Here is a 16,080-nt window from a genome sequence, read left to right as displayed (position 1 = left end):
ACGCTTAATTTTGACCAAAGAACAAAACCTAATTTTTGTTTGTCTGTTTTCTTACATAAAAATCACTGTAGGGGTGTTACCGGCGCCACTCTGCTGAGATGTGACCTGAGCGGCCACACGTGTGCGGCCTCTCTGTTGCTGAATGTCCATGACCCGGAGCCACCTATCTACTTTTGGCACCAGCAGCTTCTTTCAGAAATGTCTCTAGACTGTGAACTAAGCCACGGCCCCATGTCATCCCAGGAGGGAAAAGGTTTTTCTCTCTCAGCTTTTCCTTTCGGATGGCAACTAAAGGACCACTAAAGAGAGGTACGAGCTTGCAATGAATCAATTTCTGGCAGAAATTTCCTTGGACTGACTTACAAAAATACTAAAATACAGAAATCCAAAACTGCGCGGCCACTATCGCAGCTGCATGACCTCATATCTCTTCATTCTCAGCAATGGAAAACAAATTATCAAATGCTTCCTTTTTAGCAGGTCTGATTTTGGTGGTGAAACTCCAAACAATAATAGTGAGTTTTTTGTTGAAATATTGAATGTAATCAAAGTAAAGAGAAAGTAAATTGAAAATTATCAGCTACACATGTGGGGGGCGGTGGGGGTGGGATGGGAGGTATACTGGGGTTTTTGGTGGTGGAACATATGCACTGATGAAGGGATGGGTGTTCGATCATTGTATAACTGAGACTTAAGCCTGAAAGCTTTGTAACTTTCCACATGGTGATTCAATAAAAAATAAAATAAAATAAACTACTTTTAAATAAAACTAAAAAAAAAATCACTGTAAACCTAATATTGAGACTGTTATTTTAATAACACAAATATTGCAAGTATATGTCAACAAGTTGGACAACATAGAAAAGTGAATATTTATTTCTGGAAATATTCTACTTCAAAAACTAAATCAGAAAAAAATAGAAGATAATTAATAGGTAAGAGGGTTGGCCCAATTATCAAAAATCTCCCAACAAAGGAAACCCCAGGGTCAGTTGGTTTTACTGTGAGTTCTACCAAATCCTTAGAGAATTAATCCCAATCTTCTATAAACTCTTTATCCCCAAAATGAAGATTGTATCCAGGAAGATATCTTAGTGGTTAGGGATGCATGTGTTGCATGTACAAACCAATTTTGAAACCCAACACTGCATGGGGAGATGTTAGTCAAAGGATATGAATATCCAGTTGTACAATGAATAACAATCTGGAAAACTAAAGCATTAAAACATCATTGTGATTATAGATAATAAAAATTATACTACATACTTAAAATTTGCTAAGAGAATAGATCTCAAAATGTTCTCATCAGAAACTAAATGCCGATTATTTATTGTGTTGAAGTAGTTACCTAACGCTGGTGTAGTCATTATATTGCAATATCTAAGTATCAAATCAACCATATTTTATACCTTAATCTTATGCAATGACATCAGTTAATCATATACCAATAAAACTAGAGAAAGACTATTAACTGGATAATAAATAATAAATACATATATATTTAAATGTTCGAAAACAAAAAGAAAGGTCAAAGAAAAAGCAAAATGCAAGACTTTATGTGGCTTGTATTAACTTATTCTCTTATCAATGATGTGAACTTTGATGAAATATTTAACTTCACATAATTTTTAACATATGGAAAATAGGACAGTAATACTATTTATCTCAAACTTTCATAACATGGAAAGTTAACTGCACTAAAAATTGTAAACTTAGTATAGAATCTGTCATTTAACATAAACTTAATAAATTCTTATGATGATATAATAGTTCTTATTATTAAATCAATTCTTCCTCTTTGCAAAATATACATTCTCAATTACTCAAACACTGTTTAGGTGAAGATGAACAGAATATTTAATTAGAGAATCCAATGATATCCTTTCAAACTTAGGAGAATCATCTCAGCGATGGTTATTTACCTAGAACAATCTTTACTACAAACTCTAAAGAGCTGTCTGAAAAGACAATTATTATACATGGCCTTGGAACTTTCAATAGCTTTACAAGATTCACAAAAACAGATTTGCAGCTAATAAAGGAAGTGCATTTTAATGAAGCAATTGAATGATGTAATGTTTAAGTCATAGAAATGCATAAAACAGCTCTAAAAATTGGGAAATGCCAATAAGCATCTATAACATAAAAGAGAGTTTACTCTCGCAACACAGCAATTAGAGATGTATAAGAAGTTGTGAATTTATATCTTTCTGGTGGGTCCTCCTCAAACTCTACATTTACAGGGTAAAAAATTGTGCTGTCTAAAAAATCACATCAGATAAGAGTTCAGACCAGAAAGGAGAATGGAAATATTAGGGGAAATCTAGGATATGAGAAATGTGTAGGAATTAAACCAAAGTCCTTTGCTGACAGTTAACCTATGCTTGGTGAAACATGGCCCTGGTGCAAAGGGATAAAGAGGCTGCAGATGAATTCACTTTGAAAGATTGAAAGAACTGTAGGTGAAGGGATCTGTGATTTGATGTTCTTGCAATTGTGAACTCCCCCCAATACACAGATTTTTGTGTGTGTGTCTCTATTTCAACTATTCACCATTTCCATTTTCCTTAATACAGCATAGTTGAGGATAAATGAAAATATTTTCTTCTAGAAAACTTAAGCTACCTGGTGTTACAACTCTTCCTTCAAATATCACTTTTCCATGGCAAACTCTTATGCAACCTCTTCTCAACCGTTTATTCCCTGTGCTGTTAGAGTTTTATTTCCTATTTGTAACACGGTCATTGAACTATTAAGAAAGTAATTGTAAAAAAAAAGTAATTGTACATATGTGTAAACTGTATCTGTTGTTAAATGCTAAATGTTAGAATCTCTTATTTTTTGAAAAAGCAAACATAGAAAAATAATTTTAATTTTATCAAGGTAGAAGCAGTCCACATCTTCAGCATAAAACTTACCACAGGGAGGAAGGGGTGGGACAATGGTGGAGGAAGTCGACACCTCTCTGGGGGGTGTGGTGTAGAATAGTTCATGTATGAAACCCTACTAATAACAGTTTAAACCACAGTGCTCTCCCAGAACCCGAGTGGTTAGAGGACATATGTCTTACATATAACCCATGAGATTAAACCTTCCTGAGAAGGATGGGTTTAGGAATACCGTTGCTAAAGTTACTATAGTTTTAGCAACCCCACCACAGTTTTCATATCTTACCCATTAAACATACCTTTTGATCTGCAATCTCCTATACAGCATGACTTTATGAAGACCAGCAGAAGAGCCACAATTAAACCCAGCATGAATATCCAAATATCAGACCATGAAATCAGTGCATCTGAATTACAGAACCAGAAATGATTTGTCAAAAATATTTCTCCACTTAAAACCCTTATAATCCTACCTGGGAGAGCTTAGGTGGTATAAGGCAGAGTTATGATTTCATAGATTTTAATATTATCAGGCTGATACAGATGTTAACTTGAGAGGAGCAAAACTGAATGAATTCAGGTTCTCCTTTTATTTCCATATATTTTCCTCCTTACATTTTCCAGGATAATTGAATCTCTTCAATTGTCAAAAGTGGCAAGGCTTGCTTCCCCCTCAAAATCTCAGTCATAGTCCAGGAGCTAAGGTCATTCCTAACTCAAACCTTTTGATTTTGCATTTGGCATAAGAGTGGTTCTGAATTCTCCAACGGATTCACTGGGTTTCACATTATTATAACTACCCTTAAAAACACACATGTGCTTGTAACCTTCCTTTCTTTCCTATTCATGTGAACAAGCCTTAGCTTTCTCATTTGTATGAACATGTGTCATTTTGTTTGGGGATCTGATGCTTTTCTACGCGGAGAAAAAAAATTCTCTCACTAGAATAATACAGTTCTTATATACAAGGAAATGATTTTAAGAGGCTGCTAGAGAGCTGGTCAAGAGTTCCGTGCTTTCCAGCCTTTGACTTTTGAGTCTGTATTTGCACTTTAGTGTTCACTGCAGCACTAGTCACAATAGCCAGGATTTGGAAACAACTCAAGTGCCCGAGAACAGACAACTAGATAAAGAAATTATGGTACATCTACACAATGGAACACTATACAACTGCCAGGCAAATTAAGTCATGAAATTTACTTACACATGGATAAACATGGAGAGTATCATGCTGAGAGAAATGAGTCAGAGGGAGAGGGACAGACATAGAATGATTGCACTCACTTGTGAGATATTTTTCTAAAAAAATGTGAGAATAATACTCAAAGACAGTAGAAATGAGAGCCAGAAGGACCTGTCCAGCCATGATAGGAAGCTTTCCATAAGTATGGGGGTGTGCAGTTAGTATAACTAGCATAGACACTGTGACAATGATAATTGTAAATGACCACTCTGAACAAAACCAGAATGCTGAAAGGAGGTAAATTGATACACATGATAACCTTTTAAGTAACACAATAGCAAATCCACAAAGCCTAAAAGGGGAGAGACAGGGAGAGAGATAGACAGAGACAGAAACAGAGAGAAAATGAGAAAGAGAATGAGAATGAGAAAGTGTCTGCCATAGAGGCAGCTTAGTGGTGGTGATGATATTGGTGGCAGGAAATGTATATTGGTAAATGGATGGGTGTCGGAATATTGTGTTACTAAAACCCAATCATGAACAACTTTGTAACTGTGTATCTCTTCGAGATTTAATTTTTAAAATAGGGATGGGGGAAAGAGTTCTGTGTCTCAATTTTTTGTGTATTTTGTGTGGTTAATATTTGGATTAAGTTAGTATGTCTCATGCACATAATCCATGAACCTAAGCACCCCGTCTTTGAAGCTTATATTCAAATGATTTCCTGCACACTACAAACGCAGTGAGATAGTAGAAGAACTTTATCAATGCGTAATTCAAACAATCAGAAGGTCCCAGTAAAATTAAATTGGAGTATCAGAATTTTCCTTATCATGGTTTTTACTCGCATTTTCTGATGATCAAAGAATGATCAATAATATTAATGAAATTAAGCTCTCTAGATACATATGTTTCCCAAAAGTGATTCTATTTCCAAGTTTATATTAATTATAATTGAAAAACAATATTTTTGAAGTAAACATCTACATTTAGAAAGCATTAATTTAGAAAAAGGAATTCTTCAAAAATTTACAAATTAGGTACTGGAGTGATAACAGTGTTTGCCTTGCACGCAACCAACCTGGGTTCAAATCCCAGCATCTCATATGGTCCCCTTAGCACCACCAAGAGTAATTCCTGAGTGCAGAGCCAGGAGTAACCCCTGTGCATTGTGGGTGTGACCCAAAAAGCAAAAAAAAAAATTACAAATTATTTCTTAGGTAATAAGTTTACAATAGTGTTCAAGTTTCTGGTACTGATGTATAAATTTACTGCACAATTCTGTAACAGAAGTGCCTATTACCTACTTCCATACTCTGTGATCTTTAGTCTAATGTTCTTTCCTTCTTACCCCTGTCCCTATTAATTGCTAATTGAAAGTTATGGCTTTAGTATGTACTGTTTCCTCACTTAGCACCACCCACCACTTATTTATTGAAGTTATTGAAGTTGTGAGTAAATTTTATTATTTATGGATAAATCAAGGATTTTATCTTTTGTCTTTTCTTTGTTGTGTGTGCTGACATTTCTGATGCAACCATAATTTAAAACTTTGTTTTTCTCTGAAAGATAAGAAGACAAAATTAATACATAAATAATAAATTGCAAAACCTATCATAGGGTTCTTAATCAAATTGTAGTATTTTTGAATTTTATTATAACTCAGCCTCTGGCTCCAGCATTAATTTCATGAGCATATATAATTACCAATCAAGTGTATATAGTAATAATTTTATTGCAATAATTTAAATAACAATTATTTATTGATTATTAACTATGAACCATACATTAACCAAAGCAGTTGCAATATATCAAGTGCAAAATTTTTAGCAAAGATCTTTAGCATGAAATTTTAGAGAAGTGAGAACTGGGATTCAATAAAAATAAATGTTTCATAGTTAGCTTAAAGATGATCATTAAGGTAGGGTAAGGTGGTACAGAATCCCACATTACCCTTTTAAAATTAGTTTGCTAGGGTAGTTCTTATTGTGCTATATGTAAGAGAGAGAGTCAGTACTTCCTTTGACAAGGATGAAAGAGGCATTAACCTAAAACACACATATGATTAAGAGAATCCTTATTTTTTTAAAGTATGATAGTTGTAAAAAAGTATGATATTTGTGCAGGTAGGGGAACTTAATGAAATTAAAGAGCCCTGAAAGAGGGAAGACCTAGAACAAAGATCTTGCACAAGAATGATCCTAACATGGTTGGGGAACAGCACAAGATTATCTATGAATAGTCAAATATGTAATTGGGAACAGATAATTCAAGACATAGTGAGGCATTTTATTCTAAATAAAATAGGTAACCATTTTTGAGATTTGAGCAAAGGGTGATGTTGTATGTAATATCAGTATTTGGAGAAAGTACACAGCAAACAGGAAGAAAAACATTTTTTTGGTGTTATGCTATGCCAGTACTCAAACTATGGATAGTCGTGTTTTGTATTTGGATGGCAGCAATAAGATGTTGAGACATTAGATGCTAGATACATTTTAAAACATGGATTAACATTATCTCAATAGATATGATATAGCAGGAGACAAAGGTGGAAGGCAGAGATTTCAAGGATTTTTTTTCTGAAAACATAAAGTATAACCATGATGGCAGTGAATTCAGCAACTCAGAAGGTGATTAGTAGTTTAAAATTTTTTATGTATTTTATTTGTGTTCTTAAAATTCAATGTTGGAATTTTGAATTAGAGATGATACTGTTTGTGAATGAGATTTTTACAGAAGTTATTTAATAATCCATTATCATATTAATAATAATGAGACAGAATTAAGTTCCAAAAGAGAAAAAAAACTCAAGAAGCTCTAATTCGGAGAAGTCGAAGTGAAAAAGATAAAAGAGGACAGAAGATAAGGTGGACTATAAGCAAGAAAAGGACATTGGTGGAGGGTGTTTGGCCCGTAGTGGTGATGAGATCCTGTAACTACATAAAGACCATAAATGTTACCAGTATTAACCATGTTACCTTAACTAGAGAGTATCACGCCCACACGGCAGAGCCTGGCAAGCTACCCATGGCATATTGGATATGCCAAAAACAGTAACAATAAGTCTCACAATGAGAGACATTACTGGTGCCCGGTCGAACAAATCAATGAGTAACAGGATGACAGTGACAGTGACAATGACCTTAACTAGAGCAACAACAAAAATAAGTAGAAATAAAGTGAGATAATGAGTAAATAAAGAGAATGCAGTCACATAGAAATTAAGTGTAGACAGTATATTAATTTCTCAATAGTTTGCAAATTTTATGGCAATGACTCTCAGAAAGAAATGACACACTGCTCTCACCTTGTAGAATAATGCTTGTGATCTCTTCTTGACCAGTCACTGGGTTTCGAAGGTAGCAAGTGACATTTCTATGGGATCTAATAAGAAGGGTCATCTTCATGTTGAACAATTTGTCTGTATCCTGTGAATGTGATTCTGATGTAGGTGGTATGATCTGTCCTCTGTCTTCTCTCCATTCCATATGAGGCTGTGGGAACCAACCTTCTGAATTACACTCTAATAAAACACCTTTGATAGTAGATGGATGAACAAGAATTTGTGTCTCTATACTTGTCGCTGATTAAAAATAAAAAGGCAAAAACAGTATCTTTTAGGTGGAGGTAATAGGAACGATATCCAAATATAATGCTCTGTTATTCCTACTCTAATCCCCAAGATCTAATCCCCAAGATCTATACCCAAATATAATGTTCTGTTATTCCTACTCTAATCCCCAAGATCTTGGATATAGTCAAGTGTCATCAGGCTCTGGTTAAGCCAGACTGAAGAGTTGCTACATACAAACTACTAAAATTGTAGCAAATATAAGAGGAGGAAATGATTATTTCATTCTTCAATTTACTTAAAATTATTCATTGCTTACTTGCAAATTTTAGAAAACTCCACAAGTTTCTGTGATATAAAATGAAGGTCATCAAGATTCCAGCTCTCAAAGAATTTGTAGATTGATGTTTCTTCTTGTGTCTCCATTATTAACCACCTATCAGCTGTCACGATAAGTTACTAGTAAACACTGCATCACTGTTATCCCGTTGCAATTTGCTCAAGCGGGTACCAGTAATATCTCCATTGTGAGACTCATTGTCACTGTTTTTGGCATATAGAATACACCATGGGTAGCTTGCCAGGCTCTGCCATGTGGGCAAGATACTCTTGGTAGCTTGCCGGGCTCTCCAAGAGGGGCAGAGGAACCAAACTTGGGTCAGCCATGTGCAAGGCAAATGCCCTACTGCTATGCTATCTCTCCAGTCCACTAGTAAACAATCAGCAATAAAAATAAAAAATTTAAATGAAGGGGATGGAGCAATAGCACAGTGGGTGGGGCATTTGCCTTGCACGTGGCCAACCTGGGTTCAAATCCCAGCATCCCATATGGTCCCCCGAAGTAATTCCTGAGTGCATGAACCAGGAATAACCCCTGTTCATTGCCAGGTGTGACCCCAAAACCAAAAAAAATTTTAATGAAATTTTAATCTTTATATTATTTTTATATAATAGATATTTACATAAAACAGATATTAGCAGTAGATGTCAGTTTGGAGAAAACATATTTTTGAAAATTTCTAAAACATTGCCTAGAGTATTGACAAGACTTGCCTAATATGCTGGTAAAGAACAAAAGACCAGAGATTTAAAGTGTGAGTCCAGTTTTGTCCAATAAAATTTCTACAAAATATAAATATTCTGAATATGCACTGTCTAATGCAGTAGGTTTATTCCAGGGGATACCATTAAGTGCCAGAGATGTGGCCAGTAAATTAGAATTAGTTTTTAAACTTAAATATAAAGTATAAATGCAAGGGAAGTACGAGTAAAGAGTCTACTAAAATCTCAGGGCTAGGACAAATGGAGACATTACTGGCGCCTGGTCTAGCAAATCCATGAACAATGGGTTGACAGTGGTACAGTGAATGCAAGTAGCTTTATGTGACTGAGAGATTATCATGTAAATGACTTACCTCTTGGTAATAAAATTAATATCATAATAGTCAACAAAATGTTAACACAAGTGTGTCTAGAATCCCACACTCTGCTAACATGTTCCTGTAGCTCACCAAGATACTTAAAGTGCTTTATATTTTCACAATTTTTAGTCTCAGAAAACTTCCAAAGTGAAAAAATGGACTTAAATACTATATATCACATATATAACAGAGGACTCTGAGGATTGTAGGTCAAGGTTATTTTGAAACTTATAAGCAATCAGTGAACTAAGAGGAAAACAGAAATAAGACTTACTATTAATTTATCTTATATACAGTGTTTTATGTTGTATAAAATTTCTATTTAATAAACATCTCCCTATGTTTAATTAATTCTATTTATTCTTGTTTAGGCATTATGATTTACAAAACTATAAAATTAACTGGTATCTATAACATAACTTATTAGGTAACCTAAACCAAGGTAACTGCCAGTATTATTAAAAGGATACAAAGGAAAATAAATTATATGCATTTATATCTATAGTTTCATTAAAATTTAGAAACATTTTAAAGATATTTATCATTAAGTAAACTATTGCAAAGACATATCTAGCTTATAGTGTCAAAAATCACTAATACCACATATTTAAAGGATTTTTTACAAATATCTGTTGATATTTTACATATCTAGTAGTATATGTAGACATGGGAAAACAGGTTTTTCATGCTTATAAATACAATAGCACATATATTCAACTCTTAACTCTGCACTCTTTCTCATTTAAAGACTAAGTGTATTCATTTGAACTTGTTAACCAAATCATGTAAGATGAAAATGGTGAGAAACACTTAGAATTTTCCTAAATGGATTGAGAGACATAGATGCACATAAAACTCAAGGAACCCATCCTCACCTGTGACCTTCAATTCTGTGATGGCTTCATCATAGAATTCACCATCTTGGAATAAACAATGGTATGGCCCGTCATCATCAACTCTGACACCAAGAATCCTGAGGGTCACTTTACCCTCTCCAATGTCTTTTTTCATGAGCTCTGTTCGCTCCACGTATTTGGAAATTGTTTCCCCATATATGTCTTTGCCATCCTTATATAAGTGAACAGGCTGTGTGTAGCGGTTCCGGAACCAGCGTATCTCCATGTGTTCTGCACTTTGTGATGGGGAAAGCTGGCAACTGAGCTCAACTTCCTCTCCCAGAGAAACCAAAACAGTTTCCTGTAAGGCAGTCACTGTAAACTGTCCTGGGAAGGGATTTTATAATGATTGAGTGTAAGTCAAAATACACACACACACACACACACACACACACACACACACACTTCCATAAATTTTAGTTAGTTCTAAGAAACTATGCTACCACATTTAAGTAACTTGTTACTAATAGACATCACATGTATTTTATAACATAACTCTTGCAGGGTAATTTGAGATCCCAGATTTTTAGACAACACTTGGATTTTTAATATCTGGTTCAAACTCAAAGAAATGTGCACTTGGTAAAAAAAATGGGTATTGAAACACTGTATGACTGAAACTCAATCATGAACAACTTTGTAATTGTGTGTCTCATTATGATTCAATTTTAAAACAAACCAAAACAAAACAACTATCTATCAGATGACCTCTTCAGGTTAAAGAAATTCTCACCAATCATTTCTTAAACTAGTCCTTCTTTACTGTACATCACTCTTTTTCTTAATGTTTAAGTTTTTTACTGTTGAAGGTGAAAGAGTTATTTATACCCTGAAGCATAAAACTTGGTTAACAGATGTGTGGGGAATATGTGTCTCTAGTAAAATAGCCTTGTATTATTTTAAATGCAGCTGGGAGTAAGCCTATGTCAGATAGGGCATGGGACCTCTGCTAACGAAGCGGGTTCGCTGTAACCCCTCCTTTTAACAGTAGGGCAGGGAGAGGAATAGTCTGACTGAGGCCCCTCGGGATTTGCAGCAGGCTTCTGAGTGTATGAGGTGGGTGGAATAGCTGCCATGAATTTTGGGGTGTCCAGGAAGGGTGGAGAATTCAAAATTGTGCAGCTGCCAAAGTCTGTCTCACTCATACAGAAATAAGGACCTGGAAGAAGGACAAGCTATTGAACACCCACATTTTTTCTAGGATGTAACTTTCAGGTGAGGAAAACAGCTACATAGTAAGAGTTTTTTTTTAAAATAAAGTTTTGTTAAGATTATTAATTAGAGTCAAAATATATGGATTTTATGTACAAAGCTACTGCGCCTCACCACCACCAAAGTGGCTATGACCTTCTATCACTGTCCCCATGTCACTTCAGTCATCATTCTTCCCTGTTTTTTCCCCCAGGGTTTGGTAATCAATATTATAAACCAAAGAAGTGTTTGTTGTTTAATATTGTCTTTCATAGGGCTGGATCTAGCTGGAGCGATAGCACAGCGTTTGGGCGTTCACCTTTCACGTGGCCGACCCGAGTTCGATTCCTCCGCCCATCTCGGAGAGCCTGGCAAGCAACCGAGAGTATCTCGCCCACTCGGCAGAGCCTGGCAAGCTACCCATGCGTATTGGATATGCCAAAAACAGTATTAATAAGTCTCTCAATGAAAGACATTACTGGTGCCCGCTCGAACAAATCGATGAGCAATGGGATGACAGTGACAGTGACAGGGTTGGATGGATAGTACAGTGGCTAGGGCGTTTCCCTTGTAAGCGACTGACCCAGGTTCAATCCCCAGCATTGAATGGTCCCCCAAGCACCACCAGGAGTAATTACTGAGTGCAGAGCCAGGAGTAACCCTTGAGCATGGTTGAGTGTGACCCAAAAAGCACAGTAAAATAAAATAAAATAATCTTTCACTTTGTTTCATCTCTATAATCTACAGATGGCTGAGTTTATACTGTATTTCTCCTTCTTCCTCTAACTTAGTTTAAGTTTCATCCACATTGCAGCAAACCACTTGATTTTCTTAGAGTTGCATAATATTCCATTGTGTTTTTATATACTACAAACTCCTTATCCATGAACTTTGTTTCCATTTCCTTGCTGTTGTACTAAGCATCAAGATGAAAACAGGTCTATAGTACAGAGGGTAGGGTGTTTGCCTTGCACGAAGCCAACCTGAGCTTGATTCCCAGCATCCCATATGGTCCCCAAAGCACCAACAGAAATAATTCCTGTGTGCAGAGCCAAGAGTAATCCCTGAGCATCGCCAGGTGGGACCCAAAAAGCAAGATAAAAAAGGAAGAAAGAAAACTGGAGTGCATATCTTTTTTAAAAATTTTTTAAACTGATGTTTTCACAAAGCCACCAGTGTTTATGTGGATGCAGGGAAAAGAGGAGCCATGGTGTGCGATATCAAGCACTTATGTAAAACATTTTGAGGATTTCAGGGCTGATCAAGGACAAGGTAAGCCTAGACACTTCAGTAGTATGCGGCTTATATTTGAAAAACTCTTAAGACTACTCTGTAGGCAGAAGTCACCTCATAAGATACTCTACAGGCATAGGAAACCATCATCTAAAAGTGGAGTGATCAAGATACCCTTAAGAGAGAGAAGTGTTATTGAGAAAACTTGTGATTCTAAGTAATGTCACTGCATAGCATGTTATTGTGCTATGGGTTGTTGAGGGCTCTGGAGGGCAGCAATGGTTCAAGGGTCTTAGTAGCTACAAGATAAATCATTGACTAGTAGATGTTGGGTACCATTCATCTAATAACAAAAAGATTCATATTCAAGAGCTGAAAAGTGCTTATTTGGCACACTTTTTAAACATTTGGATGTTTAATAACAATTTTGATAATAGCAAGCTCTTGATTGATGAATCTTAGCTTGCTTTAAAGAAATCAGAGCCATTGAATTTATTTATATAACATTTGTTCAAAATGAAAGAACTGTAGAATACAAAGAGTTAACCCTATTGTAAACTTGAAATGTATTCAATAATAATCTATCAAATCATAGAGATGGATTATAAAGAAACCAACCCCAAAATGATTCTTTATTGTAATAATTCTACATCCAAATGCAAGATATTGATAAAAAATGACCAGTGGACATTTTTTATAATAAGACTATGTGGAAATTCTGCATACTTTGTGAATAATTTTTCTTTAAACTTACAACTGTTCTACAAAATAGAGTGAGTAAAACCTAAAAAGTCAATTATGAAGACAAAAAATGTATTCATAGGCATGTTCACATCAGATTGACAAAGATGTTGGTGGAGCATTAGCTAAAGATTGTATACCACTTGACATTTCTCCTACTTAACAAGTAATTTTTGCTAAAAATTTTGTAATCTCATGTACCATTTGTCATCTCTGACTTTTCACTTGTGTTTATGAATAAGTCATATTTATTACCATTTTTCACAGATCCCCTTCTAAGTGCAAATTGTTATCACTTGTCTAAACTCCACTAGTCTACTCCACCCTCTTTATCTGATACATTCATTAACATAGATTTCAAAATAAGTTCTGGATTACTTTCTCACTTTTGACTTGTAAATTAAATTATGACTCACTCATATAAATATTGGGACCTCAAGGGAAAATGGTATGCATTTTTCTATATTAGTTATTTTTCCCTTGAGTCTAAGAGAAATTTTGGTACACAATAAAAAATTAAAATTCACTTCTTAATAATTATTTTCCATATTCTCAATATGTATACTACATGTGACCTCCCAATCATAAGATGTACATCTTATCCTCACCATATGACTGCTTATTAAACCTAGGAGAAAATTATCAGAAAACTTATTCCTTTTGTTTATTCTTCCCTATCTTTGCATAATTGATATTACCATGGAATAAGATAGGCTCATACCTGAACTTAGAGTTATCAACTGAACAAGAATCATGATATAAAAAGGGATGATGAAAGATAGTTCTGTCATTTTCATTATGCCTGTGATAAGAAGTAAGATAAGTTAGGACAAAGTGACAACATACTTAAGAAGTTGCAGAAATCATACAGTTCCATATATTTTTACTGTGTATTGTACTCTGGAATAATTTTATAGTATTCCCGATTATATTTTAATATCAGAAAAACAATGGATAAATTTTAGCGTGCATATTTTTGATGTAATATTTGGCAAACTGTAATATGTACTAGCTAATATGGCAACCATACTCCACATACTGCCTCATAAAATGTCCAACAAAAGTCACCATTAAAGGATCGCTTCCTTCCTAGTGAGACGTCACTGGTTTTCTGGTTTTGAAATGCTGTCAGGTGTGCTCTTTCCCTAAGGAAAGTGTGCCACCCATGCAGCCTAGGGAATAGGTTCCATTCGCCAATGCACCCAAAATCTATGCTTATCCAGTTTGTTACAATGAATAGAGAAGAAAAGAAAAGAAGGGAAGGAAGGAAGGAAGGAAGGAAGGAAGGAAGGAAGGAAGGAAGGAAGGAAGGAAGGAAGGAAGGAAGGAAGGAAGGAAGGAAGGAAGGAGGGAAGGAAGGAAGGAAGGAAGGAAGGAAGGAAGGAAGGAAGGAAGGAAGGAAGGAAGGAAGGAAGGAAGGAAGGAAGGAAGGAAGGAAGGAAGGGCATAACAAGTGCTCAAGAAATGCTATCTCTGGATATTAAAGAGAATTTTTAATAACATTACATGTACTTGAAATATGATTCTGCAAGTCATAGATGAGCTAGAAATAGGAAAATCAAGTAAAAAATGTTAGACCAGGTGTGTTCTGTTGAGCAAGGAGTGAATCATCAGAATAAAAAATAAAGATGCAGCAATTATACTACTGCAAAGATTCAGTCTATGAATGCAGAAAATGAGAGATTTACTGTCTCCTAAGATTTCCAGAATGTGTATTATGTGGCTAAATTGTGTAATAAATCACAATGGAGAGCCCGGCAAGCTACTGAGAGTATCCAACCCGCACTACAGAGCCTGGCAAGCTCCCCATTGTATATTCGTTATGCCAAAAACAGTAGCTACTAGTCTCACAATGGAGACATTACTGGCGCCTGCTTGAAAAATCGATAAGCCGATAAGCAATGGATGACAGTGATCACAATGGTAATTGGATTATTTTGTTTGTTTGTTTCATTGTGCCAGGGATCAAATTCCAAGCCCTCATAGATGCAATGTAAGGGCTCTCCTGTAGAGCTACCTTCCTAACTAATTGCAAGAACATGAATAAAGAAGTAACTGAGTGCTGAATAGATACAATTTCAGGTTTTCATGGCTTTTATATACACCTCCATAGCTGTTTCAGTTGTCAAAGTACCTGACTTATCCACCAGGATTTTTTTTCTTTATGTAGAAGAATATCTTTTCCAGGCTGAAGAGAGTACAGCAGGTAAGGCACTTGCCTTGCACACAGCCAATCTGTGTTGAGTGCAGATCCAGGAGTAACCTCTGAGCATGCCAGCCAGAAGTGGTCCCAACACACACACACACACACACACACACACACACACACACACACACACACACACCACGAGAGAGAGAGAAAGAGAGAAAGAGAGAGAGAGAGAGAGAGAGAGAGAGAGAGAGAGAGAGAGAGAGAGAGAGAGAGAGAGAGAGAGAGCAGATTTTCTGATAGAAAAGGACTATCAGAAATCACATTCAACTTGCCAGGAAAGTGAATCATATTACAGAAGAAGAGATACACCTCTGAGGTGAAATCTTACACTTACTCGAGCTTGGTGATCCTGGATCAGTTTTGTTTGTCCCTAGAGAATCGCTCCCACCTGAAGTTCTTACAGTGGCAGAACTAAGGGCGACCAGATAAACTATTTTCCAATATCCTTTCTCACACCTGCCATCTATTCTGGGACCTGGTTCTGCAGACTGATCCTTATGTTCCTTTCTGAGAGAAATTCCAAGAAGAGTGGCTGTCTCAGCCTGTGAGTAGGAGTTTGTTCAACTTCAGAGATGCAGCTGGCATCACTGTATAGACATCACAAGTACTAACATGCCTCACCCTGAGACAAAGCAGCACATGATCTGATATATACATTCCAGGTAAATTTTTGCTTAGCAAAGATCTATAATAGAGATATTTATTTTGATTGCCTCACCTGCACTTAGAGAAGAAAGGAGA

At 35.8% G+C, this 16,080-nt stretch overlaps 1 protein-coding gene and 1 pseudogene across 1 annotated transcript; one reads left to right on the top strand and one right to left on the bottom strand.

Annotated features, from left to right (window-relative positions):
* Positions 1-2,154: 2,154 nt before the first annotated feature.
* LOC101540473 (putative selection and upkeep of intraepithelial T-cells protein 1 homolog) lies at positions 2,155-13,882 on the bottom strand. Its single transcript, XM_055138396.1, has 5 exons — positions 13,849-13,882; positions 9,942-10,289; positions 7,382-7,657; positions 3,188-3,295; positions 2,155-2,261 (listed from the first exon to the last, which is right to left on the bottom strand). The coding sequence occupies exons 1-5, from the start codon at positions 13,880-13,882 to the stop codon at positions 2,155-2,157; spliced, it is 873 nt and encodes a 290-aa protein (XP_054994371.1).
* LOC129405444 (U6atac minor spliceosomal RNA) lies at positions 6,060-6,157 on the top strand (annotated as a pseudogene).
* Positions 13,883-16,080: the final 2,198 nt, after the last annotated feature.

Source organism: Sorex araneus, chromosome 5, assembly GCF_027595985.1.
Source record: "Sorex araneus isolate mSorAra2 chromosome 5, mSorAra2.pri, whole genome shotgun sequence".
NCBI classification, from domain to species: domain Eukaryota; kingdom Metazoa; phylum Chordata; class Mammalia; order Eulipotyphla; family Soricidae; genus Sorex; species Sorex araneus.
The sequence above is the reverse complement of the archived record's forward strand: the minus strand, read 5'-3'. Positions and strand labels throughout refer to the sequence as shown.

What these genes read in the sequence shown, in the direction of transcription:
- LOC101540473 (XM_055138396.1), bottom strand. Translation starts at nt 13,882, where the DNA reads ATGATTCTTGTTCAGTTGATAACTCTAAGTTCAG. An exon ending in GTTGATAACTCTAAGTTCAG is followed by an intron (nt 10,290 to 13,848) that starts GTATGAGCCTAT and finishes ATCCCTTCCCAG; the next exon opens with GACAGTTTACAGTGACTGCC. An exon ending in AGGAGATTGCAGATCAAAAG is followed by an intron (nt 2,262 to 3,187) that starts GTATGTTTAATG and finishes GTGATTTTTTAG; the next exon opens with ACAGCACAATTTTTTACCCT.